General features: G+C 40.6%; 1 protein-coding gene across 5 annotated transcripts; it reads left to right on the forward strand.

The window, feature by feature from the left end:
• The first annotated feature begins 130 nt into the window (after positions 1–130).
• LOC104154175 (uncharacterized protein KIAA1958-like) lies at positions 131–26,145 on the forward strand. 5 transcript variants are annotated; one of them, XM_068920261.1, is made up of 6 exons: positions 162–208; positions 315–365; positions 7,818–7,866; positions 18,790–18,870; positions 19,667–20,882; positions 24,492–26,145. In XM_068920261.1, exons 4-6 carry the CDS (start codon positions 18,868–18,870, stop codon positions 25,337–25,339), a joined length of 2,067 nt encoding a protein of 688 aa, XP_068776362.1. In that variant the 5' UTR covers positions 162–208; positions 315–365; positions 7,818–7,866; positions 18,790–18,867; the 3' UTR covers positions 25,340–26,145. The 5 variants fall into 5 exon arrangements, with proteins under 5 accessions (XP_068776364.1, XP_068776361.1, XP_009688737.1 ...); XM_068920260.1 differs by having other exon boundaries at positions 152–365; XM_068920263.1 differs by lacking the exons at positions 7,818–7,866; positions 18,790–18,870 and having other exon boundaries at positions 131–208.
• Positions 26,146–27,498: the final 1,353 nt, after the last annotated feature.

Consider the following 27,498-nt stretch of genomic DNA (forward strand, 5'->3'; position numbering starts at 1 on the left):
ATCTTGAATGTGGGCACGGGTTCCAACGTGCACATTGTGTTGTCATCCTCAGCGCGGGCGAGGGCCGCGCGAGGACTCCTCCTGCCTGCGGGAGCGGCCCAACGGCCGCCGCGGCAGCCATGATAGCTATGGGCAGGGGGGCGCCCGCGCTACTGGCCGTCGGCATCTTGAGTAAGGGCAGAGCAGGCTCCACGCCGAAATTACGTTGGTAATTTAGCACTGTCAGTCTGTGGGTTTTGTGGGGGTCTTTTATGCAGTTAGACAGCGCTTACAAGTTTTATTTAAAATACAGGATAAAATCTGTCTATTTTCAGTTAGCCTTTTAAGGATAAAGATTACGCAGTGGCTGAGAGAGAACTTTTGAGGTAAGACACAACACTTACCTGCCCCGCTCAGGTATCAGGATAATATTTTTTCCTAAGTTACAGTCCTGACGCAATTTTCTGACCAAAACAGCACCTTCCCCAGCCTCGTGGTCCGCAGTGATATGTTAGATTAGCTTGTTTCACTCCTCCTGCCCATACTTACCTGTATGTCTAATTTCCACAAAGAGATTCACGTACAATCCACGGATTTCCTATATTTGGGGATTTTCAAACCTCTAAAAGATCTCCTTTTCAAGTGTGGGCCCATCTATAATAAATTTAAGCCTCCTTATAATGGGCTTGCTAGTGTTAGATTATTTCTGTGGCTCCCTTAAAAATAGTCGTCAGGGTCACAGGAGTTCAAGTTTCACGAGAGGAAAGTCCCTAAAAAAAAAAAAAACAAAAAACAAAAAAAGAGGAAAAACTTGTGCCCAGTCGGTTTCCTCTGCAAGCTTTGACTGGCTTTGACTGTTGTGCTTTTATTTCGTTCTAGTACAGGAACAGGCACACAAGGACCAGGATCCTAACTGAGGCTGAAAAGATCACATTCAGCTATATTATATACCAGTACATCTTGGGGTCTTTTCCATTAACATCATTTTGTAAAGCAGCTTGCTGCCATAGATAAAATGATGCATGTCTCTTTGTAAATATAGACAATATTTGCTCACTGGGAATTCTACCAGCAATTACTTATTTTCATTGCCTCGCTTGTCATAACCCTATCCGTTGACTGCAGCACAGGAATTAATTGTCCCAGACCTCCCTACAAATCCCTTGTGTAGCATTGAATCAAATATCAGATGTTCAATCCACATTGATCTCAGCTTCATTAGTTACAACCCTGTTATAAGAGTTTCTAGGCAACATAACACTGGTCTTAGCCTAGAGAAGAGCTGTAATACCTTATTAGCAGCACCCTCTTTTGACATTTTTGTAAAAGCTTAACGTTTTTACACTTCTGCCAATCTGCCTCTATTGTTAGTGGTAAACAATAAATACTAATGCAGATCAGTGCCACTGATGGAAGCCTCTGAGCTGTAACACAACAGTTTCAATGGCATATCTATGAAGGTTTAGAAAAGAAGATTTAAAAAATGTAGTGCAAATGAAACTAGGAGGCTTATCCTTGGGCAGTGTTTCTACTTAATGTCAGGTAACTTTGACAGGTACGGACATGCAGTGTATAGTCTCATTTCTTTCTGAAGCATACAGTAGACTCATACAGAAAAAAAAAATTTTCAAAAAAATGTGAAAACAGATATAATTTTCGCCCAAACAAGGATGACTGTGTTCATTCCTATGGCCAAAGGTCTCATTTGAGATTCTCAGAGAGAGGGGCGATGTTTGGATATTTTGAAGGCCAGGACTGGATGTCAAGTTAATGCCTCACTCTTGTCACCATGTGTGAAATGCAAGAGTGAGCTTGGATCTCAGCAAGAGCTGGCAGCTTCTAATTTCCACATTGTTTTATTGGATTCCCCAGCCATTCAGCCCTTGTTCCAGCAGTGAAGTTTAAAATGGAGAAAGGGTATGTTCTTACCTTTTCCTTCCTTTTCCTACAGGCAGCCAAAGTCCCCATCTGAAATCAAAGTTATTTTATTAGGTCCTGCACATAAAAGGAGGCTCAGGGTTTCCCACAGATAAGAGATTTACAACTTGGAAATACACAAGGCAGACAGACAAAGAATGGGAAAATGACTTTAGAGTTGCTGAGATACAGAGAGATAAAGTGATTTGATCAAAGCAGAGCAAGAATTTAACTCCCATCTCACAAGCCACAATGCAGTTCCTTGAACCATGCCTATTTTAAGCTATATTTCCCACGGAGGTGTTTCACTTCATCTTCTATTTTGAATATTGTTAGTCAGAAACCCTTCCTTAGTAGCGGATAGTAGGGAGACAGGACCCCCTTTTTTATATGGGCTATTTTTGTCTACTTGTAAAGAAACATACCCTCAACACGATGCAAAGACTTTGGGGAAAAAATGTTAATGCTACATACTACTCACTAGTAAAAACGACATCTAGTTTGCTAGTGGCTATTGAAATTAGTTTATTGTATGTGCAGCTATCCCAACTGTTCTTCAGATATCTTTGGAAAAACAAACACAAGTGGATGCCATCAAAGAATTACTACTTTTCAAAGCAACTCCTGTGCAGTTGTGGTGAAACTTAAAAGACTCTTTTAAGGTTCATGCAAGCTCACTCAGATTTTCCATAGTTCAAGCAGAAATGCTGATTGTGCAACATTTTATCAGATGTCTTCCTGTAATATTTAACAGAATTTTTTAGACAGCATCTATTCAAACAGAATGCTAGCAAACTGAAAAAAGATGCTGCTGGGTAATGTACAGTGTTTCTCTGGGAAAATAGGAAAATGCATTTGGAACAAAATAATAATTTATATGAAAAAAAACAGCTGGGAGAAGACCCATCTCTGTAAGTCTTTTGGTTTGTTTTGAAAGAAAAAAAAAACCATATGAAAATGGTCATGTGAAAAAAGGGGGAGGGAGAAGGGGAAAAATATGAATCAGCTTCTTTTGCACAATCCAGCAAAATGGCCCCACCCTCCCCCAGGCTCTGGTTACTCACATCTTGCTAGAAGGGCCTTTGCAGGACACACCCAGGTTTTTCTCTTTTTAAGCCCTTCCTGCCTATGTTATCTCTTTGAATTTAATTTACCGTGCAGGGAAAAAGGGAAGAAAAAAAAAATCTCTGAAACAAAAATACCCTTTTCCTGCCTTTTTTCTTTGTATTTTTAAAATAGCTCTCAAGCCTGTACTATATTTACTTTTCTATGTAACTACATTCCTTTGCAAACTAGCCACCTTCCCCTTCTCCTTCCTATTCCACCCTCGACTTCTATCAGTGAATTGAAAAAAGTACCTTCCAAATATACGGTCTCTGTTCAAGAGCATGAACTACTGTGCTTAATGGTATATCCTAGATATTGTTTTTAATGACAAAACATGTTTTCCCTGCACCCTTCCCCCCACACAGACACATTATTCACAGTACCCTGCAAGGTCCCAAACCAGGAAACTCTTACACATATAACTTTGCTACTCTCTATAGTCCCAATTAAATTTGGGTTAGGGGCGTTCAAATATTTTTGCTTCTTTCTGTTGCATGTATTTATTTGAAACCACTTTCAATTAACACGGCTGTTTGTTTAAAGCAGTACTTGCAGCTTTAGCAACATCTTAGAACGCCAGAACATTCTTTTGTGCATCATTCACGATGCCACATCACAGCTCTGGAAACGGTTAGTTTAGAGCTAGCAGAGACAGAGAAAACTCAGTGCTGGATTTATCCAACAAAAAGCAGCATGTGGGTAGTGATCAGCCAGTTGATTCACACATGGCTCAAAACTTGACAGCACAGGTATCTCCTTATTCAGCTCATATTTAAAGGAAGATGATAGGAGAGGGACCACAAGAGTGGAGGTCAAAAGATACATAGGCTTACACGGTTATTGGAGGGGGAGGTGTGGGTAGTACACGGAGCTTCCTTGGAAAGCTGGCTATATTAGTTCCACTGCTTGTGAAAGGCTCATTTCTTAACTATAGATTTGTGGGTTTAGAAGCAGTATACATGGTTAGCAAGGGGAGTGTATTTTCTATTGATTCATAGGAATTTGACGGCACAGAGTACTATCAACAAGCTAACCAACGGGTAATTCATAAATTGATTTTGAATTGAGCTTAATACACCTTCAGTATTAGATAGAAGTAAATGTTTATAATCTTAATGTTTATAATCTTATCTAAATGTTTATAATCTAGAAGTTTAGAAATGTATGCGTTCCCTAAACTGGAGTTTTATGATAGCTGTGCAACCAGAGCAATTTGAGGTCTCCATTTTATGAAAAAGTTGAATAGCATTGTACCTGCAAGTCCCGCACTTGAAAGGTTTATTCATGTTGCTATTATACATTCTAATTTCACTTTTTACCAGGACTTTCAAACTAGATCCACAGGTATTTTTTGTGCTTGAGTAGCTATATAAGTTTTAAATGGTAAGTATAATCATAAAAGCTCATATTTTCTGTTTCTTTCCTTCTTCCTAGTCTATTGCAAAATGAGAGATTTATCTGCATGTGTTATTCAGTTGTTATCAGTACATGTTATTTCAGAACTTCCCTGCCTTCGCTGCTCCTCACGGATACTTTTCGGTGACTCATTTCCTGTCAAGGATGAACGAGCCATTTCCTGGCTATTGCATACGGGGCCTTTTTTTTCTTCCAGTCTATGTTGGAGCGGATTAACCTATAGTTTGATCATACCCCTTCCAATTTACATCAGAATTGGAACTCTTCCTTGTAGCCTTCTAAGATAACAAACAGTTAGCATGTGTTGTCTGGGGATCATAGCATGCCCCTGACAACCTGGGCCACGGGCTGTGTGATTTCTTGGTGCGGAATTAAAATAATTCCAGAGATACAGATTTAGTAATGCCATCCTTCCAGTCACTGGAACCAAATTCCTCTCTTAATTCAAGTAATTTTGAATTATCTAATAAGGGCTGTCAAGGTTGTATACTAGTACTCAAGTAATCAAGGTAATACCAATATAGGTGTGTGTGTTGTTGTTGTTGTTAGACACAGGTTACTAGCACGTTATATAAGTTCCTGTATTGATTCTGTGCCCATAATTTCAGCTCTTTTCTCCAACCCCTATTTCCAATTTCCTGAGCCAGTATTTCTTTATATGTTGATTCTAACTCTTGTAGACAGCTCGCTTCAACAAATGCACCGAGTTACAAGATTGTCCTTGTCTGACCATTGTAACGTCAGCCTGAAGTATCTCAGTTCTTCCAGTCAGCTTTTTTGCTGTTATTTCTTAAATTATTCTTTTAATTCCTGTTCACATCATCTCATTTGAATATTTAGATTCATTAGCCTGTCATACATCTGTAATGTTTGGGAAGGAAACCCACACAACAGAGATACTACCTCTTGAGTCTGAATGTAGCACATGCTGTGGGGATGATCACTGAATAATTCATACCCTGACTGATTTATTCATGCCCAGAAGCTAGATACCTCCTCTGTGACTTTCCATTATCTCAAAGAGAATGCAAGTTTCTATTCAACTATGCTCGTTTTAAAAGTGCCAGTAGCAGCCCTTGCATTAGCACACGAAGCATGGTGTCTGTCTAAGACAAATACAGCAGGTGTGTGTTCAAAACCACTCCCTTATGATTTGTCACTCCCTTATGATTTCTGCTCAACAATAAATGTGAAACTCCTGCCATTCCAGTGCCATATGTGGCACAGTGCCGTATACATACAGGTCTGTGCCTTGACATGAAAACTAAAATACAGATGTATTTTTTGCACATTCTTCAGAAAGGAAGGTGGGTAAACAGGCACCCTAAGCTCTTTTTCACTGGTATTCCCATGAAATGAGATGCTGCAGCCAGGACGTGGAACGTTCTGAGCATGGAAAACAAACAGGCCATGACTCTGATTTGATATTGTAGGACGGATCTTATTCTGCAAGAGAAGGTTCAGTTTTATTTTCTATTGTAAAGTTACAGAATCTAAGATTATTGATTTAAACATGTAGTAAGATTGTTTCCTAGTCTCTCAGGAAACCTTGCAGGAAAGCCTGGACAAATAGCAACTGTTCAAACTAATTTCCTTCCTGTCTAATTCGGGCTATCAGAAGATATGTCTGTAGTAAAAGTTTGCAAGACCAGGATCTTAGTCTCCTGACCTAGGTGCAGATTTTGCAAGGCTTTCAAATTCCACTTGTCTAGAAAGTATGAGGGATGATTCTGCGTTTCAGCAAAGTCTCCAGATCCACAAGCAACATGAACCCTAGCTGGCTATGAAATTTCCTAATTGTTTACCCTGTAATCCTGACTTCTTTTGTCCTTGGAAAAGGCTCTACATCAGCATAATTAAAAATGTCAAACATGCTTGAGAAACTCTCCAAGTTACTAAAAATGAATGTGAATTTCCTCCCCACAGCCTCACTTCATCTTTCCCTTACTCTGGCCTCAGCTTTACAAAGTGGTCTGTTTCCAGCCCTTCAGCATAGTTTGCATTCCACTGCCAAGAATGAACATTTATTTATACAAACAACCATCCTCACAAGCACATCTCCGCATGCTATCCTAGGGCAGGGAAATAAACATAATTTCTCTTTCTGTTCTCTTTTGTGTAGCTGTAATTCTACATTTCTTCTTCTTTATTCGGAAGCATTATTGCAATGAAAGATTAGTGCAGTTCACTCACTTTCCTGTGCTGCAAATCTGCTCAGAAAGAAACTGGTATGCTTTTTCATTTCCCTACAATGATTTTATTTTATTACACTCTAATGATGGTGCCAGTTTCCCGATAAACCACTTAGGGGGTCTTGATGGCTCAGCAGGCAGGTTTTAAGAGATCTTCGCTCATGCTAGAACCTTGAGGGCTCTGTGTAACTCTCAGAAACTGAAAGCCCAAGAGCCTGCTTTTCTCAAAAACACACCGATAACCTCGTTTTCCCACGTCCATTACTGGGCTGCTGTGTTATACTAATTCTTCCAGCAGTGAAGCTGACATTGTAAAAGCCATCAATGGTAAATGAAACAGCAGCTACCAGGTGAGCAGCACTGTAAAAGGCTAATGTGGCTGGGGAGTCTGAAGCTCATACATTATTTCTAAAGGTTCTCCATCACTCACCTGTCAGACTGAGGTATTGTTCACTGAAATGCTAGCTCATTACCTATGTCCTCTGTCGTCAGATTGTCTCCCATTGCATCTGCTATTTAAATGGGTATTATACAGATGCTAGATGACTCCAGACAGGGAAATTTCATAGTCTGAGCACAGTTCATTTAAATGAAAAAAGGGACTGTAAAAGAGATAGAGATACACATGCAGAGCATCTAGATATTCTCCTTTAGATGGATATGTCTGCAAGCTGCTCTCTCTCTTTAAGCCCGTCAGGTTTAGCTGTGTGAGAGCCAACTTCCGTTCTCAGTTGATATAGCTGTTTGTAACTAAGAGTAATACTCAGATAGATAGGTTTACAATTACATCCACCAGTGAATTAGATGAAAGATAGTTTGGCTGGGTACTGTGTCACTTGCATTTCTAAGGGAATGTTTTAAGAAATGAAGCATTTAAGAAATGAAGCATTTAAGTAGTTTCTGAAGGATCCAGGGGAATGCTTTTAAAAATAAAATAAAATTTAAAACAAGCAAGAGGACGTTTTAGAATATGCTATATCTTTTCAGAAAGAAAAAACAGCTTTTTTAAACTCTATTCCCAAATCAAAATCAATGAACTACTGCAACGAATGAAATACGAAGTTTTAGTGACTACTTGCCATGAATCATTACTGAATATTTTATTGCTCTTCATACTTTCTCAGTAAGCTAGCTGTTGCCAATCTTGGAAAGGCATATGTAGTTTTGTTGCAGTATACGATTTAAATCTTATTCTTTACCTTGCAGCGCAAAGAAGGGGTGTTGTCCTTTAAGAATAGCTCAGTAACATTCCCAGGTAAGTACTCTGGTCTAAATAGATGTTGCTGGATTCAGGAAGAGAGGCATAGTTAGGACCTGGGCTGATTAGTATCGTCACAAGTAACATACGACAGGAGAGAAAAACCTTGTATTGAACATGCAGCAGGCAACATACCAGTACTTTCTCTGCACTAGACTTCCATTGGGTGTAGGATTTATTCTAAGCTTGCAAGTTAAAATTGCATACCTGCAGCACACCAAAATGCATCCTTACTGGATTCTTCACATGGCTTTTTAGTATTGTTCTTTAAATTATATCAGTGAGACTACTAATAGATATTTCAGAACATTAGAAGAGGTATCCTATTATCTAAAGGTATATATAAATATATATATACAGAGACACACACACACACACATATATGTACGTCTATGTATATAGCACAATATCTCGCAGCCTTGTCTATTCCTCTAGATTTGAGTATGCAACGCTTTGAATAGTGCAGTAACTCCTATAGAGACAGGGGAGGAATAAGTGACCCCAAAAGGGCATTAAGCAGCACAAGGACAGAAACGCAGAGACGTATCAACTCTATTTTGGAACTGCCAAAATTGCGCTCCCTTTTTCCCCTCCCGTATACTTCTTTACAGTGTCAGGCATTGACTTCATAGGTGCTTCAGAAGCACAGCTGAATTAAAGTCCTTCTTTCCAAATTGATTCAAGAACAAATATGTCCAAATACATCTGAAAAAGTAATAGGGCTGAGACATCAAACCTCTGTGTGCTTGCCATGAGGCCTGCATTGTCATACAGGCTAATAAAGACATCATTTTCCCAGAGCTTCAGCTCTATTAAACACAAAGCTCCAAATGATTTCCTACTTGGATCAAAGATGTGCTTGTTCCAGTGCCACTTAAGTTTAAAAGGCAATACTGGGAATGAATGAAATCTCCCCAGTGGCAGCTGCTGAGGTTCAATTGGTTTGTCAGTGCCATAATTATGCAGCGGACGTCTTCTGTTTGCTGGCCCATATGTTCTTGAAGGATGTTATGTAATGGAAATAGTGCAGGGAAGCTTTGCTCCCAAAGCTAAGAGTTCCTTTCTTTTGTGGTATGATGACTCGCTTATGTTTCAGATGGTGAAAATGTTAAGAAACGTAACATTCCGATTTCAAACTCTTAAACCAATCACTGCTCTTATTTATCAAACTAGATGGAAGTGTATGAACAGAAACAATGGCCTAGATCCAGTGTCCTAGAACTGGTGTTTTAATACAGACATTGACCACATTTTTCAGATTATTTATATATTTCCAGCTGGCCCCTGAAGAAGAGTGCTCCCACTTACCTAATGCTAGAAACTGTCATTGTCATCAGTGGCAGAATTTGGTATGGCCCTTGATACTGACGATAAAAAGTGACTTCCTGTCCAGCCAACCACTGCTGCTCAGCCCTTCCACTTTGTCCCCAGAATACTTCTCACCTTTGTGGTTTAGGGTCTGGATGCTGGTTAGTAAATCCCTACTCATTAAATTGCTATCTCCTTGTCTAATAGATTGCACACCAGTTTTTCTGTAAAACAGAAATGAGTGTATAGTAAGCAATCCCGGCTCCAAAGTATTAAAGCATTAAAAGAACATTAAGGCATGAACCTGCAAAATGTGGAAGTTAAGGAGAATTTAGAGCGTGCAAGATCTCAACTGCTAAAGGAACAAAAGAAACATAATATCCTTTGGAATGTTTAATATTTAATTTGTTAAGATGCTCAGATACTAGGGCAGCAAATGCAGAGTAAACATGACAGATAGCACCATACCAGAGGTACTTCATGTCAGCCATAGGGAGTGCTAGGCATGCCAAAAAACAGAGATACAAAAAGCTACTTGTTTGCAGAACTGTACCTGTGATGCACATCCACCTGGACTGCATGCACAATATACATTTTCTAAACACTATTTAATACATGTTTATTCTTATTAAAAGAGAGCTTCCACATTGTACAAAAGAGACTTCTAATGATCTAGCTATTTAGAAAGGACAAAACTAGTAAACCGGTGGCATGTCTTAAATGTTGGAGATCTGTCACTGACTGACTTCTTACGACGCATGTATTGCAAATGCACACCTAAAACCAATAAGATAATTTTCATGAACTGCAACATTTGACTTATGAAGCTGCATTTAATTCAGAGGGGCATTGCTAGCTAAATTTTCTTGCTTTAAGGTCAGGGCTTGGAAATAAATATTTAACCAATGCTTCGTTTATAGAAAAGATAATACCGAATTATTTACTTTTGTACTCCAAGCTGACCAGTTACCTCTGCAACAATTAAAAGTCAGTTAGCAAGATTCTTCCCTCTAAGTTTTGTCATGAGGACTTAAGTATACATGTGGTCACCAAAGAAACAAAAAGGATTCTGCGTAAACAGAACAGCACAGCTGTGGCTATAACCCCGTCCTCTAATAACTAGGCCTACGTTCCAAGAAGCTGGGCCTTACACAAATAGCTATTCTGAGGTACCCATTTAGGCTTCAGGGAGCCAGCAGCCTAGGTGATTTTCTAAGAAGTATTCGCTGATGCCTTAGTCATCTGAGAGCAAACGCTGAAAGACCCAGTAAGAGACAGCTGGGTTTGCGGCAAAGGATTGGAAAAGTTTCCAAAGTGTATTTTCAGAAGTGCCTTTGTTGTGCTCAAGGGTGTTTCAGGAGACCACTCCAGACCTGAACCCACCGTTTACTCAAATTTTGCTTGAATCTGTAGAGCGGGCTTAATTATTCCCTCTTGCTCACACTTTGGAAAGTGTGTTATCACTACTTTAGGGCAAGGGTTGGCAGCCTCTTGCAGATACTATGCCAGACTGTATTTTTCTTTTCCAAATTAGTGGTTAGGTGTGCCAGCACTGGTTTTTGCTGCCTCTCCAAGAGGCAACATGCCATCCATCTGTGGTATTTTTTCATCTGTGAGGCAGGGGCTCTCAGAACTCAAAGTGGGAAGACAGAAGCTGGGAGCCACTGCCTCTTAGTGGTGCCTCTCCCCATAACGCAGATCTCAGCTCCTGCCCCAAGCATGTCATTCAGAACCTATAAAAACTGACTGAAGACTTCAGCTCTCAGTGTAGAGAGCCTTCTGCTTATTGATTCCACCCCACACAAGGGATCTTCAAATGTCTTTAAGATTACTTTTCTAAATAACTAATTCCTCTCTCCCCCTTTAGGCTTCTCTGTCTTCTAGGCAATAGTGAGGTTCTTGTACTCCTCCCATAGACTGCTGTGCTCCATGGGAGGCTTCCCGAAGCATCCTGAGTGATCTTGGAGGAGGTAAAGAAGAGAGTGGCACTTCAAAGCAAGGACAATTGCAGAAAATCTATAGTAACAAAGGCTCCAAAGGTTGTAGGCCTGCAAGGCTTCCCAGTGTCCTGTCAGCACTGCCAGTTATTGTGGACTGATGAATTTACATGCAGCCGAAAAACTCAGGTGTGGCTTGTTCAGTTTTGGTTTTTAAAGGACAAGGACCTTTCCTTTACATAGGCACTATACTCTGGGTTTCCCTGTGCACTCCCAGTGCCAGCTGTGGGCATCTGCCTGAGAGACCCCAGTACAGACTGCAGAAGTACTGTGACACAGAGGGAACTTTCCCTCCTCTGAAAGTTCCTTATGTACCAACAAAGCTACTTCTTCTACCTCTTGGAGCCACTTACCATCACAGTTCTCAGCAAACATTCATAAACACTCAAGATCTAAAAATGATAGTTAGCTCTTTGTCTGCTGCTAGCAAGACTGACTTCTCCACACCTCCCCATAATGAGTCACCACAGATTTTAAGTGCTTTCTAAAAAAGTAAAATCCTTAAGCGAGGGAATGAGTTGAGGTGTTAGTAGTTAAAATTGTTCTATACTGTAAAAAGTAGATTTCTATGTCTCTTTGTGAACAATTAGGTCTTAATTACAAGTCACAACTTCACTACAAATACTATTTAATAACAAATTTCGACCACGCTTCATCCAGATTGTTTTACGAAGTAAGACGTTACCTCCAGTTTGCGGATAGGTAAAGCATGATGCAAAATGGAGGAAAAGAGTGTTTTGCCTTAGATCAAACAAGAAGAAATAGGGACTAGGCCCTGACTCACAGTCCACTGTTCTAAACATTTGATCATACTTCCTTCAGCATGCAGCACTGTTTATTTCATTTTATTGTAGTAGGTTGTTAGAAAAAAAAATGGCTTGTGCCACGTTATGATTAATTAAACTTTGAAAGACTGCTCAGAAGTATATAAAACTTAAACAGACACTTTTTAAACAATAAAATAAAAAGATTTGCAACTTCCCCTTAGAAAACTCCCAAATGAGACGTTAATTTTTGATATTTGATATAAAAAATCCTCTCAACTGGACAGAAATTAAGAGAACTGAAGATATGATAGCACCCCTTATCCCTGCTCCAAGGACCGTAAACGGAGAAATTTTTGTACTGAGTAAGGCAACACTATCAGTCAGTTTGCCTGGCACTGTATTTTTAGCAGTGAGATAGCAAGTTGCCTACAAGGTTGGCATGTTGAGAGGTTGGTAAATCTACGCTAAGAGCTTTGCATTCAATTTTGGCTGTTTTCTTTCTCTGGTGCCCCAGGTGCAAAAGTTCTTTGGCAGCAATAAGAAAGTGCATCGGGATGGTGTTGTCACCCCAAATGAAAATTTAACAGAACCTTGACCGGTCCATTAATAGTAATATTTATTCAGCATCAGAGCTGGGGTCAGGGCTAGGGCTTTGGCGTAGGCCCGACAAGGAAAGCAGATGGGGGCCGAGGGGGTGGGAGAAGCGTGTAAACAGTGTTTTCAGCCAGTCGCCCCAGCCCACACAAAGGAAATTAAACGCTCGGGTGCAAGGCTGGGACATGCCTGGAATCCGCGGCTGCAGCCCCGCATTGCCGGCGGCCGAGCACCCTCTGCTGGGGACCTGGCAAAGGATCCTTGGGGGATCTCTAGCACGGTTTGGCTTCCCAGACTTTAATCTCCGAATAGGAGAGGCTGCTGCAGCTTCTGATCCCGGTATCGTGAGCTCAAGCCCCCAGGTGTGAGATTACAAAAAAAGAGAAAGAATTATCCACATTTTACGTAATTCCGTTCTTATTTTTAACCTGTTGAATTCAAGCTCCATGAGAGTGTGAGGATTAAAAGTTCTTTTTATAGTAGAAGATGATGTTATTACATGACTGGAGAAGGTTGTACTGGAAGAAAAATACCACAAATAGAGAGACAAGCAATCAGGAGAGTAGAAAACACTCTTACAAACGCCTTTTTGCCAACAGACAACCCCTTCCCTTTCTTAAGTGAAAGAAGATCATTTTAATACAAATGGCTGTTGGGAACAAAACTAAGTTCCCACAGTCAACTCTATGCAGATACCATCATATGCTCACCCATAGTGCAGGACTGAAAACAAAAAAAATCCAAGGAAAAATAAAACAGCCTGTATATAGAATTGCTGTGAAAAGTAGTGGCCCATTCTCCCCTTGTGGAACTAATTATAAGTGTGAAGTTGCTCACATATGGAAGCATTAACAGGATAGGTATCAGAATTATCTACATTGTAGAATTTTCTGTCCGAGTCATAGATTTGACCTCTACTAATTTCAGCTTTCCCACTTCTCAGAGAAATAAAATATTAGGATCTATTTATGGCACTTAATGTTTTTAAATTAATTTTTCCTTTACTACATATGTTTTTAGTGGCTGATTACACTGTCTGTTGACCAGGCAATTCTCTGCCAGCTGGCTGCTGACTTTTATTAGCTCTGTCTTAAGAAGACTTGCTTTGGAGCTCACCATTATGTTACAAGGACAGCAGCTCTGTAGTGCAGGCCTTCCAGAGAGGAGATAATCATAACTCGGATGAAAATAATTCTTCAGACTGAAACGTGAAATCTTGTTTAAGGAATGTAGTTACTACAGATAACAGCAGTCGCTCGCCCACTTGCTCAGAGCCAGTACATGCGGTTAGAACCTGCCCTCCATCAGACTGTACTGCAGAGTACTTTCTAGGAGCGTTTCTCAAACTGGAGGAATGCCACCCTGTAGCAAGTACCACCTCGGGGACAGTAGTTCTGCAAGTAAAGCAGAAGCTGCTGTTAGAAGGAGGTGATAGAGCAGGAATGGAGCTGGAAAGGTACTGAGAAGCCTCTGGTATAGAGGAAGGGGGAGGAGAGAGACGAACATTGCAGAGAACAGGAAAAACCAATGTGCTGGGAAATGATTAATCCATCACAAAGGCCCTTGCTAAGAAGCGGTGGGACAAGCTCAATGATTTTTGGCCATTGGCCAAAATAGAAGCAGCCGTGGGCTACTTCTGATCCTGCTCTCGGCTCTCTGCTTGCTTTCAACCATAATGTTTTTAAGCACAGCTCATCCCATTCCTGCCCCAGACACCACATTCTTCCATCAGTATCCTACACTTAATTCCCGGCAGTTCTCTAGCAAAACAGCCCCTCTTATATGTATATTTTCCAGCTGTCCCATGTCCCTCCACCTCCAGTAGGTCTTTCTCAAATGAGTGTGAGCAAACAATTCATGCTGGGGGAAAGGGGCGGGAGACAAGTTTAAGTACTGTTGTTCTATATCCTGTTGTTTTCCTGCCAGAATTGTTCCAGTTTCCTGCACTGTCTTATCTCGAGTTGAAAAGCCAAAGCTCTCATATTTACTTGCATTGTGCTGCCTCTTGAGTTTCTAATCTGTGAAACAGACAGAATAAGACTTAAGAGAAACATAGTTAGGAGTATTATGGGGTGGGGGGGAAGGAACAAAGTGGTTAAAGGGCTTTCAGTGTATATACAATTAGTTTCTTTATTTAGTTATCCTGCTTGCATAAGCCTGTGTACCTCACAAAGGGTTTCGGAGAACCTCAGCATACGATAAATGATACACTGAGTTCACCTAAACGTAAAAGAGCAAAATTCAGTTGTTTACATTTTCAGGTGATTCCAGAGATCTGATTTTGAGAGACCTTTCAAAAGAACCATTTTCAGAAAGTGCAGAGTATGTTTTTTTCGCAGGTGCTCAGACTAGAAACAGAAAAGTCTCAAAAAGGAAGAAGCACTTCAATGCATTTAGTCAGTTTTGAGTTTTAAGCCTGCCATTGAAATGGATTAGACTTCTTTGAAGCTACTTGGCCACATTTTCTTCAATACAGATATAAAATAAGCATATATTGTGCTGACATTTTGAAAGTTTATTATGTAGATCAGAACTGTGAGAAAGCAAAATCTTGCAAATATCAAGGATATTTAACTTCTTCCTCTGCTGAGCATGAAGTTCACTTAACTATATGTTATATTAGTGCACTTTTTTTTTTTTAAGAAAACATTTGCCATACAGCTTTGGAATGTCCTGTTTTTCTGCACAAAAGTGCAGGTCCTGCATACACTGTGTCCATTATCAGATGGGAATCTCTGCTGGAAAGATAATTAAAATGCTGCATCATTCACAGTCATGCAGATACTGAACCAGACACAAGTTTTCAAAAAAACAGAACAAAACAAATCCCCCCAAACATCCAGAACCCCAGTCCCAGAACTCGAACCCCCCGCATAGATCCTATTTTTGTTGGATGCATGTAGCATTGTGGTAGTGATCAAGATGGGTTTATCAGCTGAAGATCAGAGAAGTATGCCATTTCAGCCTTTATAGCTAAATATATATTTATTTTTCCCCCTCTACTCAGTCGCCGCAGTATAAATCTGAATTATTCCATTTGCCAGTTTCTTTGGAGGTACCCTAAGCTGATGTAAATAGGAGAGCAGAGCTGGGCTGAAGAGGTATCCTTAGCTGATTACCAGAGCTTTTCTTTGGAACTAAATATCAAAAGAAAAAGGCTTTTTAGAAGAGATCAGGAAGAGGAAGACATGTGCTCAGAGATAAAGAGAGATAAAAGCATTCCATTTAAAGACGCCTGTAATAGAAATCAAGGAGTTCATCTGCCAAGTCAGTAATTTCACAGCCTTATGACCATGCGAAGCTTCCGTTTCTATTACCCTTTTCCCACACTAACTGTAAGCGCCAAAGTAGCGGCCTGAAAGTTTCTTTTAGCTTGTTCAAGCAGTCCAGCCCGTTAGGGAGAAATTACTCATTTTGAACTCATAAGATAAAACTCTGACTTCCAAAAGGAGCAACAGTTCTCCCATAACTTTAGGTCCAACTTTCTAAGGCTAAGCACAGCAAGGCATGGGAATAGATTGCCTCGGGAGGTTGCAAGTTCTCTACCGTTGAAAGTTTTGAAGACAAGTTAGACAAACATCTCTCAGGAGAGGTTTAGGTAGAGCTAATTCTACTGTGGGGAATGAGGACGGCCCAGGTGGCCATCTGATGTGACTTCCAGCCCTGTTTTCTATGGTTCATTAGGAATGAGATCATGGTGAGACTAGATCCTGCAGTAGATCATGCATTTTTTGCTTTAAGACTCATTTTAAACATTTTTTTCACTTAAAATATTTTTAGGTTTTTTTTTTTTTTTTAAAGGAAGCAGTGGATTTCAGTGAGAAAATTCTTTGAAAATCCTAGCTTTGCATATGTTTAGCAAGCTAGCGTATGCAAAACATGCAAAGCATTCTAGGCTAAAATTATCTGTACTATCATTAGAAAGTTATAAAAAGGAACATATGGAGAGATGCTGGTGTACTCCATAAGAGCAGAAGGGCTTTTCAGGGCTTTGCTGACATGCAGCAACTCTCCCTCTTCACAACCCCCGCCCCCCCAAGCAGTTCTCATGACTTGTATTCGTTCTCCATTGGGAAGTAAAACTGACTGGGTGAGAGAGAATTTGACCTGTGATTTTCTCTTTGAAAGAGACATTTAGTGCCCTGACCTGTCTCCTGAGGGTAGAGAGAGATTTTCTTGTATATTTTGCTTTTGTTTGTTTCCTTCCACTTAGGGTTGTGCTTTGCCTAATTGCCGAAAAGTCATTAATTGTCCAGAGGTATTTGTCACTGTAGGTTATTACCCCCCCCCCCCAATTCATTCAGAAGAGAGGCTCCTTCATGGTAGGCAGCTTGCAAGTCCACACCCCTTTGATGGCTTATTTCTTCTTCCTGGTTGGAACAGTTAAATTTTTTGCCCAAAGATTTTGCAGCTTACTCACTTAGGCTTTGTATCCAGCAAAGCACATTTAACTTTGGCATCAGCAGATTTAAGCATTAATTCAAAATTAAGCATGTGCATAAATACCTTGCCAGCTGGAGCCTTAGCACTTCACAGCTCAGTTATTTTGCAGTGTATCCATTTCTGGAAGTTTTGGATTGATAGAGTAGGTCTTGTATAAACACACTTCCAGGGAGCTCATCAGTGTAGGAATTTGGCCAAGAAGTAGTTTTATGATCACTGTTTTTAATTTGGATTTGGTTGGTCTCGACCCCACTCCTAGAGGACAGGGCCCTTATCACAAAATAAACATCCTCCTCTGCACTATCAAGACATCTTAGACAGGGCGATCTCAAAGAGCAGGCCAAGGCGCGCGGGCGTCAGCAGGCCCTGAAAGCTGGGCCACTCCTCGGCGTCCTCTCAGGCCAGGCGCAGGTTTCCACTGGAAGCCTGCGCTACTGTAACGGGTGCCGAGCCAGCAGCACCCACGGCCACGCAGCTGCCTGTCCATGCACCCAGCCTGGCCTCCGCAGCAGCACGGCCTGCTCCATCACCAGCTGCCTCCCAGCAAGACTCCCCGGGAGCCCCCTTCTTGCCCTTCTGCCTCGCACAAATCTGCTGAGTGCGCAGGGGCTGGAGGTAGGGCGCTAAAGCCACTGGCTGTAGGTCTCCGACACTGGTAGGCAAAAGGCATTCTGGAGTATAGTAGTCTTTCCTATCTGTGCGCTGACAGGCTTTCCCTTGAGTTCAGTTAACATGCCTATGAAATAAAACCCTGCAGACAAACATCGTATTCAGCGATTACAGAGGAGCCCTACGTCTGTCAGCTGGAATGGGCTTCTCCCATCTTCCGCAGCTTGCTCAGAGAAGGGGAGCATGCAGCGCATGAGACGCAAGCCCTGGAGGCTGGAGCTTGCGAACCAAGCAAGGGTGTGCACTTGCTGTGTATTGGGCTGCCCGCATGCGTGGGCTTACCTTCAAAGCAAACACAGCCTGTTCTCACCAGGAAGCAGCGTCACGTTTAGGCCAGAGCTGCTCACAGAACCAGTTTAGACTAGATTCCCCTATCCAGGGTTTTCTGTCTGGCATCTTTTATCACCACTAAATGCAAAACTTTAATTAATAATAGCCTAAGATGCCTGGAGCAAAGACTGCCATTATGAACTGTGAATGCATGCAGCGTCAGTCACAAGGCATTGCGAGGCTTCTTGGCTCTTTTGCAATATATATATATATATATATATATATAGACAGCACGTTATGTGATCAATTGTTCTTCTCTTACTATCACACAGCGATGGCCTTCTACACTCCTGCATTTAAAATTTCAAAACAGATGGAAGAATTTCAGATTTAAACATCTGGTAAATATGAATTACATATGCAGAAAATACTTTAGTTAGGAAATTACCTATTCTTTTTGATGTTTAAAAGTCAAACAATCTTAGAATCTCAACTTGCTTTACTATTTCTGGTATTTCTGTTTCTGCAGTTTACTCCATTCAGAGAACTAAATTTTACTAACAGCAGTCTGTGTTAGGAGCTCCAATAGAGCAAAGGAACATCCAGGATAGTCTCGTATTTAAAATTTTATTTTCAAAATGTGTATTTATTTCAACTTTGATTGGTATGCTGTAGAGGCCAATCCTGCAAACATTTACATTTCCTATATGTAGTCCATTTGAGCTTAACAGGATTGCTCATGTTAGTAAAGTCACAAGTTTTGCAGCAGCATTCATTGTGGGCTGAGTATTGAAAAATATGGTTGCATCTGCTAGCCAAAATTAATATATATGTGTATTTACACACACATACATGTATGATGATTATTTTAGGTTCTGAGAAAGAAGGAATATTCAAATAGTCACTGAACTCCACTTGAAAGCACATTCAGTGAGACAGAAAGCAGCAGCATGGTGAGTGGTCTTCTAGAGCATAAAGAATACCATAGACAATGTTTTCTAACAGAACCAATTGTAGTATGAGAATATTATTATATATATTTTTTTTTACAAGTTTGTTTTAGGTATGTGGATGCAAGGTACATTTTTCAGTTTCTGAAGAGCATCCCACAGATTTCTTCTTCATATGTCAAATTTCCCTTTGTTGCACCTAAAGCTACCATTTTGACAGATGAAAGAAATATCAGCCTTGTAGGCTGTGGGGAGGTGGGAGACTGAGGCACTGACCCTGAGGTTCCTGACACTTTCTGTTGTTGTTTTCCACGAGTACAGAACTGGTGACAGGTACAGCCTTGTTCAGATCACAGGCCTCAGATTTGCAAACAAAGCACTACATTAAAATGCAAGTTACCCTCCATCAGCTGAGCTATGGTGACTGCTTAAGCCCGTACTGTCATTGAATTGCCTAGAAAACACACACGGGTAAACAGCTGCTGTGGTTCGGCTGAGGTATAACAACTTCAACTGTGCTACTTGATTAAGACTCAGAGCCCATAGATATGCCTAAATTGCATTTATATGTATTATAAATTCATCATTCCAGGACCATGCCCACAAATTACCCTCCAGGTCTTTAAAGCAGACAAAATTATTTTTTTAAGAATGAACAAGTTGTTTTGAAACGAATCATTAGAAGGATCACTGATTAGGAATTATTGATCTATCGAGATGGGACTCAAAACAGTCCCCAGGACCGTCAATTGTACGCATGTCCTCTTTCACGTAAGTCATTTCCAACACATTTTTGCAGAATGAGAATGTTGGCGACAGAAGGTACAGTGATGTCAGTTCAGTTCGCATGGATCTCTCCAATCTTGTGACTTGGGCCCACACTCATGGAACTATATGCAATCAAATCCCAACCTTGGAAGCTGTGCAGAACATGGGTCGTTCTAGCAAGGACAATTCCATTCTGTGGATATGTGGAGTTGGACATGCATATCACTGGCCTTGTGGAAAGTTACACTTGAGAAGCAGAGAGGAGAAAGAAGCTGTAGAAGAGAGAAAGAGGTCTATATGCTATGAGACTTCATTAGGAAAACCTAATTTAGATGAAAAAAGGTTCAGGATAACCCCATCTTTTGAGAGGGCTAAAGCAGACTCTGTTACTACAGGGTCATGTAGCAGATCTACAGGGGTCACTCAGCAGAAAGATGACACAGTTTACAAAATAGATGAGGCACCAACACTCAGAGAAAATGAGAGAGGACTAATCACTCAGCAACACAGTAAATCCATGAGATCATGCTCTGCAGCAGAGCAGCATTTCCCAGTATCTGGTGGTGAAGTCAAAACTGACCTACATAAGGTGAAGCTAGAAAGCAATGAAGATCTGCAAATCATCTCTGATGAAGAACAGTTTGTATCAGATGCAGAAAACCAAGTAGACAGAATCAACTGGAATATTCTTTCAGAATCACAAATTAAAGGTGTAACTGCTGAGGTAGAATTGCAAACGCACCGCAATTGGAAGACGGCAATTAACACGCAGACAGCCACCCACACATCCTGCTCTACCCCCATTGAGAAGCCACCACTAACTCCTTGCTTACAGGAGACTTTAGAAGACATCATTCAAAAGAGCCTGGAAAGCAGCTGGAAGTTAGTTCCTCTTAATTCTGTGGAGTCCAAAAATGAAACTTTTAAAGCAAGGAATTCCACTGGGTCAGCAATATCTAAAGAACACTTCAAATCAGTTCCTGTCTTCGACACTGAAGCAAAGATCCAACGAGAATCACCTGCCTCTGTGACATTCTTTGAGTTTGAAGCTACTGTAGATGTCCAGCAGCAACTCCAACTGAGCTCTCCTGAGCGTGGCGCATCAGAAATGAGCTTAATTGGGAACTTTGCTGAAATCCCTATTCAGGAGAGTAAGCCATTAGGATCTCAACATGCACCTCATGTTTCAGCCTCGCTGAGTCCAGAGAGCAAGAATTCAGATCATCCACCTGTGTCTTCAGACAAAAGTAAGATAGTCTGGAGTATTATTCCTGGAAGGGTTTGTGGGTGTGTGGGTGCATTTTAATAATCACTTTCCCAAAATATTAAAGGAGGGTGACTTCATATAGCTGCCAAAATCTGTATTGTAGCACCTGAAGAAACGCATCTCATTTGAGGCACACTGTTTCTACTAAAGGGCTAAAAGGTTCCTACACTAAGCAATCAGCATTTCAGTAGATAGTGCCATTCACTGAGGTACCCAGATGTATATCTAGCGGTAGCTCAGCTTTAACTAAGCAATTTGAATACTTTGGTCTTTCATTTTACTTAGTATCACCATATAGTATGTTGGCTGTCCTTAAGAGAGAGTCCTGTGAGAAACTGGAACCAGAGATGTGAACTCAGGTCTCAAGAGAGGAAAGGAAAAAACAAGAAGTAAAAGCAAGATGAAGAGACTTTTAAAACAACCAAACACAGAAATTATGAGTGAAACTCTGGCTTCATTGAGGTCCATGGCAAAAATCCCAGAGATTTGCAATGGGACCAAAGTTTCAATCCTGCGTGTTAAGTTAGATGACCTCAACAAATTACTTTAGTACTTTTAAGAATGTTAAGATTTTCATGTATTTTATCCTTGAAATCCAACATCCTACTGGATTTGGGGGGAGGAGGGTGTTTATACTTGCTTGAACATTTATTCGCAAGCTACACTGCTTACTGGGGATCTTTCAGTACCAAGGTTAAGTCATGCACAGAGCACATTTTAAATGATTCAGTGAGTAAGAATATGCTCTTTGATGAAGACTTTAGAAGCCTAGCTTGCAGCAGTTTTAAATCCTGCTACAAAAGAGATACTCTGTCCACCAGAAGGAGTGGCTGACATACAGTGTGTAGACATAATCATAATTATGCTAGCCTTTTGCAAAGACTAGGGAAACCATCATTGAAATTGATTTAGTTCATTTAATAAATGAACATGTTTTAGGATAGATGTCTCTAATGTGCTGGAGCCTTAATGCCAGGTACAGACATATTGTTTTAATGTAATGATTAAACACCTCAAATAAAATGCAAATATCCAGGTTTTTAAAGATGCAATAATAGAGCCACAAAATTTGCATCTCTAATGATTTGCATGCCTGCAGGTGGTATTTCACATTAATATTGAGTAAATTGCTGTCCAGTCAGTTTTATGTTTTCACCTAGGTACTAGCAGAAAAAAAAATAGAGAGACAAATTTTGATAATTTAATTCAAAGAGTCAGAGTATTTCTTTTCCATACAGTGGCCTGATGCCTTGGCTCTATCTAACTGAGAAACAGCCCCCAACAGTAAATGTTTTACTTCCACACACTCAGTACGAGAATCCCCTATTTCATATTCCCTAAAACCTGCTCTGTACTCACATTCACTGTCCAGCCCCATAGCCTGCTGACCTATCTGCAACCCCTTTTGCTACACATGGCTCAGCAGCTTAGCCTATGCCAGTCAACAAGGTGCACACGCGGAGCTCAGGGCGGAGAGCTGCTGTGGCGCTGCCCTCTGGCCAAGCCGGGTGCTTCCCAACAGGCTGAATCCCCAAGGGCACCTTCTCCAGCTGCAGAATAGGGCTGCAGACTCCCCCGATACCTTTCCCAGTGCACCAGACACTTGCCCCCAGCGCAGGACTGAACAGGTAGTCCTAATCCAACACACAGACCAAGAAGTTGAGAGGTCTGCAAGAGCAAAGGAATCTACATGCAGATGGGTATTTACTAAAAATATGTTTCTCAGTTTTAAAGTGTATACCTAGTCCCCAAGGCTTTGCGCTTGCCACGGAACGCCCACTTGGGACAATGTTTGCTATTTTGCGTAGTCTCAGTAACAGAACCTCTACAGCTTTTCTGGGAACTTTAGGGAAAAAATCCCATTTAGCACAAGCATTGTTACAGCTTAATGGCAAGCTCTTCTCTGCTGAAATAGCAATATATAACTCATCTAGCCATAACATTAAAGATCAACAGCCTACTGCAGGTTTCTGTAGTGCAGAGGACTGGCAGCATTCTTCCCAGAGAAAATGGAATAATTAAATAGTATTTTAGGGTTTGTCTGTAACACAAAGGGTGTACGTTTAAAGCACCATTAGCGTTCCTGAATAGACTCAGTGTTACAGATATTCTTATTCCATACATAGTCACAACTGTACAGACTGGCGTATTTGAGGGTTTTTTTGTAAAAGTTATTAGTCTATTTCTTTAATTGACAAAACATATCATCAGAAGCCACTGAGAATTCACCTGGGTATGTCTGTGTAATAGCCATGTCTGCCAAGATGAATGGCTTATGGCTTACGTGAGGCCTCTGCGTGTATCGATTTACAAGCCGTTCATCTCTTCACACAGACCGGCCAATAACAAAACAAATAACCCCAAAAAGCAAGGCAGAAATATGTAGAATCCATCTCAGTCCACCTGCAGCATTTTAAGATAACAACTAAGCATGTACAAAATAACTCAGTGCAAGGGAAATTTCTAGATATTAGCTTTAAAACCCTTTTCGATATACCTCTCCTCAGCCCTGGAAAAAAAAAAAAATCACAGGTGAGCAGATGGATCTTTTTAGCAATCCAAAGAATTAATTTCCCAATGCTGCATGGAACTAGATAGATGTGGTATTGCCATAGCAACTTGAGAAAGAAATGCAACTGAAATCCTTGCAATCCTTTTTAGAAGTATACCTTTACGCATCTTTTTGTTTTCCTCACTCTCCACCCCTGGAGCTAACTTTTAGTTAATGTCTTATTTCAAAACGAGAGCTCTCCTACCCTAAAGAGGTTTTTGTGAAGCAAAACACTTTGAAATATTTTTCACATAATGTCTTGTACAATACTTTGAATGTCTAAAATGGATACTGCTCAGTACAGTCAGATCACAAGATCCATGTAAAGGCCAACTCCCATCTATTTTAACAGAGCAGAATCTGGCCCACACAGTCACTGTTCATCCATAAAATATATGTTAGAGTAGTTGCAAATTGATGAAAGCATATCGAGTCCATTTTGGGTTGCTTGGGCTTCACAGCCCCCATTCCAGGCTCAATATTACAGCCCTTGTTTATGTGACTAGTCCCATAAGCATGGCCCTTCAAGCACATCCCAAGAATCAATTCCAAAAATCAGTCAGGGTGAAATTCAGTCCCTTGACAGTATGAAGACACACCACCAATGAAAACCATGGTTTCCAGTCCCATTTTGCTGTCTTAGAAGGGCCATAAAATGTGCACTGATGCTTTCCACATTGTGCATTCCACTATTCCATTCAGTGGTGAGAGCTCATTAGGAATTAATTCTCTTCCTGTTAAATTTAATTTTTGAATTATATTTGTCTACATGGTAACATGCAGGTACACCAGTCAAGTGAGAGTGAGAAAGGAGGCAATCCTTTCCCCAGCTAGTCTACTGCAAAGCTATCAAGTGGTGTGGGCTGGCTTGCTGAGAGTGCAAATCAAAACTAAAACTTTCAAGGAAGGGGTACATGAAAGTCTCATCACCTCTGAATTATTTTTAAAAGGAAGGTGAACATTACTCTGCATCTCCTTATATTTCATTGATCTCCTTGTTAGTTCTTGCTATCCACAAAGCTGTGTCTTGTCTTTTAGATGTGTTGAGGAAGTGGGAGAATAAGAGAAGCCGTAGCGCTGGCGACATAAAAATGTTCAGAGACTGGTTGGTTTTACATTTCCCTTCTGAAACGCGTGAGATCTTTATCCTGCCACCTGAAGACCTCGATAATTACCTAGCCTTGTTCTACAGTAATGCAAAGAAGCAGAATGGCACAGAATTTTCTGCCAGCTCCTTGTACTTCTTTCAGAGCAGCATAGACAGATACCTCAAGGATCACAAGTACGAGTATAACATGGTTAGAGGGCTGGAATTCAGAGCCTCCCAAGAAGCCTTAAAACAAAAGTGTCAGCAACTAACACAAAAAGAGAGAGAGAGAGATTGGAATATTTTGGAGAACCTGACAGATAAAGATGTGGAAAGTCTTCGTAAAAAGGGGATATTAAGTCACATGCACCCTGAAGGCTTTTTGCACCTCATGCTCATAAATCTCATTAGGGGGTTTGGGGCAAACACACACAATCAGAGTCGTAATCTGTACTGGGGACAGCTTGTATTAAAAAAGGACGAGGAGGGATTGGAATACTTGGAATGGAAGGATGAGCTAAATGCAGAGGTAAATGCAGGGGAATCAACTGCACGTGTCTTTGCCAAACCTGATAATCCAGATAACTGTCCGATCCGAGACTATAAAGAGTATGCTAAGAGGAGGCCACTAGATATGCTTCATGACCATGATCCACTTTATCTATCTCCCAAACCTTTGTGCTCCGTGTGGGACCAGATATGGTACTGTAGAAAATCACTGACAAAAGCCAAAATGGAAAAGATCATGAAAGTTATTATCCAGCAAGTCAAAGGAACTGAAAAGAAGTCCAAGAAATAAAAGTATAAATTTAATTTCTGCTTTGCCACTTTTTGGTAGGAGTATGTTTTAAAGTAGTCTTTGAAAGGTTTATGTGGCAATACTTAGTCTAGGTTGAGAGAACATCCTTCTCAGTCCTCACATGAGAGCATGAAGTCATCTATAAATTTGTATCACCTTAGCTTTCAGGTTAAGTGAAAAACTTCTATTATTCTTTCTGTTAAATGGATTTGATAATTCCATAAATGGAATACAAATGTGAAATCTAAGATTGTCATATGTAATAGAAATTAATATTCTGCTGTATTAATGAAATGATAAAATAGCTAATATTAACATGGAGGGGGCAGTAATTGAATTCAACTTCACTAAGAGTTTAAGCTGTATTCATTTTGAGGGGAGCTGACTATTGTAAACTGCATTAGTCTACAGTATAACAGTCTATCATAAAAAGATAAGTAACATGAATTAGTTTTGGGATGGAAGGAGAACGATGAAATACTTAAGTGTTTGCCAGTTGCTAATGCATAGCTAATGGGAACGTTATCAACAAGGTTTATGTCATTTTTCTTAGTGAAAGATTTTTAGATTTAAGACATTGTGATAGTGTTTCAAAAAGTTACTTAAAAAGTGACCGACAGCCTTGGAAAGTTTTATAGTAACTGTTTTCCCCAGAGTGCTAAATATAGCTACATAAATAGGCTTCGGTAGATGCAGTTAACTATTTTAAGCTATTCAAGTGCTATTCAGTCAATATTTTTTCTTACAGTCCAGTCAAGTTGTTGGATGGAATTGTTGACATTTCCTAATAAAACAAAGTTTTACTTAGTACTGTTTGTCTGTTCTAAAAAGATGAAGCCAGTAACCCCAAACTAGTAATTAACAGTTTCCCACAATGCCAATATATTCACTTCTTCTCCTTGTTTCTCCTGATACAAGCCTATCATTCTTGTCCATTACAGAGCTGACCCAGGAACTGGGCAGTTTGCAATTCCACTGAGCTGGCATTCATGGTTTCTTAATGAGGGCTTTGTGGCCCAAACCCTGTGCTGGAAATGGCCCCGTTCAAGCAACGTTTAATAGCACCAAACAACATATAGATGTTTAAAGAATCATAAAAAAAAAAAGACAAACTTGCTTAACCAAATGCTCAGAGTACGTATTCCAACTGTTCTCATGCTGCCAAACTGCATTATTACTGCAAGAGCATAGCTGAAGGACTGTACAGACCTTTAACACTCGAGTCAGAAAGCAACTGCCTACCTACACAGAAAGACTCAAGCTCAAAACAGGTGCAGCTCTTTGCCAGGCTGTTTGTAAACACACTCGGAAATCCCGGGCAAAGCCCTTTCCTGCAGCATTTGGCTTTACTCATCCTGAGCAAAACAAGAAAATAATCAGATGAGACTTTTCTTTCCTCCCTGCTGGTCTATTTAGTCCACACCCCAAAGCCTCCCTTATCTTGAAAGGCTGCTGCCTTAAAAATCAGGAGGCACAATTAGTCAGCAGAAGTCACTTAACCCTTTCACAGTCAGGTTGGCACCTCTTCCGTTCTCCGGGTTGCTACAAGAAAATAGAGCAAACAAAAACCTAACAACCAAACACCCCTCTCCCCCTAACATGCTGTTACAAGCTATGGAGAGCAGACCTTCCAGAAATACAAGATCAGTCTTCACCCGGCAAAACAAGCCTCACAGGCCGCACCATTTGCTCCGGGTGCTCCAAGCTGCGCTCGGACCTTTCCTGGTCAGTAGGAGCATGCAGCAGTACACACCTACCCCAGGCCCCCTTTCCCAAACACTTAGTTCTCTTCCCAGGCCTGAGATTAAAGGACTGACCCACACATGGGGCTTTCACATCATGCACAGCGCTCAGAAACTTTGGCAAACGACTGTAGAAGAAAATAGAATTTCAGTAGCGTTCTGTATGCTAAAGACCCATATTAAGAGCGCCTGAGGAGGAAAAGGAGAAAGGACTGGGAAAGCAAGTCTCATTCCTCTAGCAAGCCTTGTATTTGCTAAACTTACATACCACTAGTAAGACAAAGTCACTTGCCTCTTTTTGTATACAGGATATCTATAGATCATATTTATTTGTATCTTGTGATATTTTTAAACTAAGTTTCTAGTTAATTGCACTTCACACAAATGAGTAGCATCCTGTGTAGAGATACTAAATTA

This window comes from Struthio camelus, chromosome 26 (genome assembly GCF_040807025.1).
Source record: "Struthio camelus isolate bStrCam1 chromosome 26, bStrCam1.hap1, whole genome shotgun sequence".
NCBI classification, from domain to species: Eukaryota; Metazoa; Chordata; class Aves; order Struthioniformes; family Struthionidae; genus Struthio; species Struthio camelus.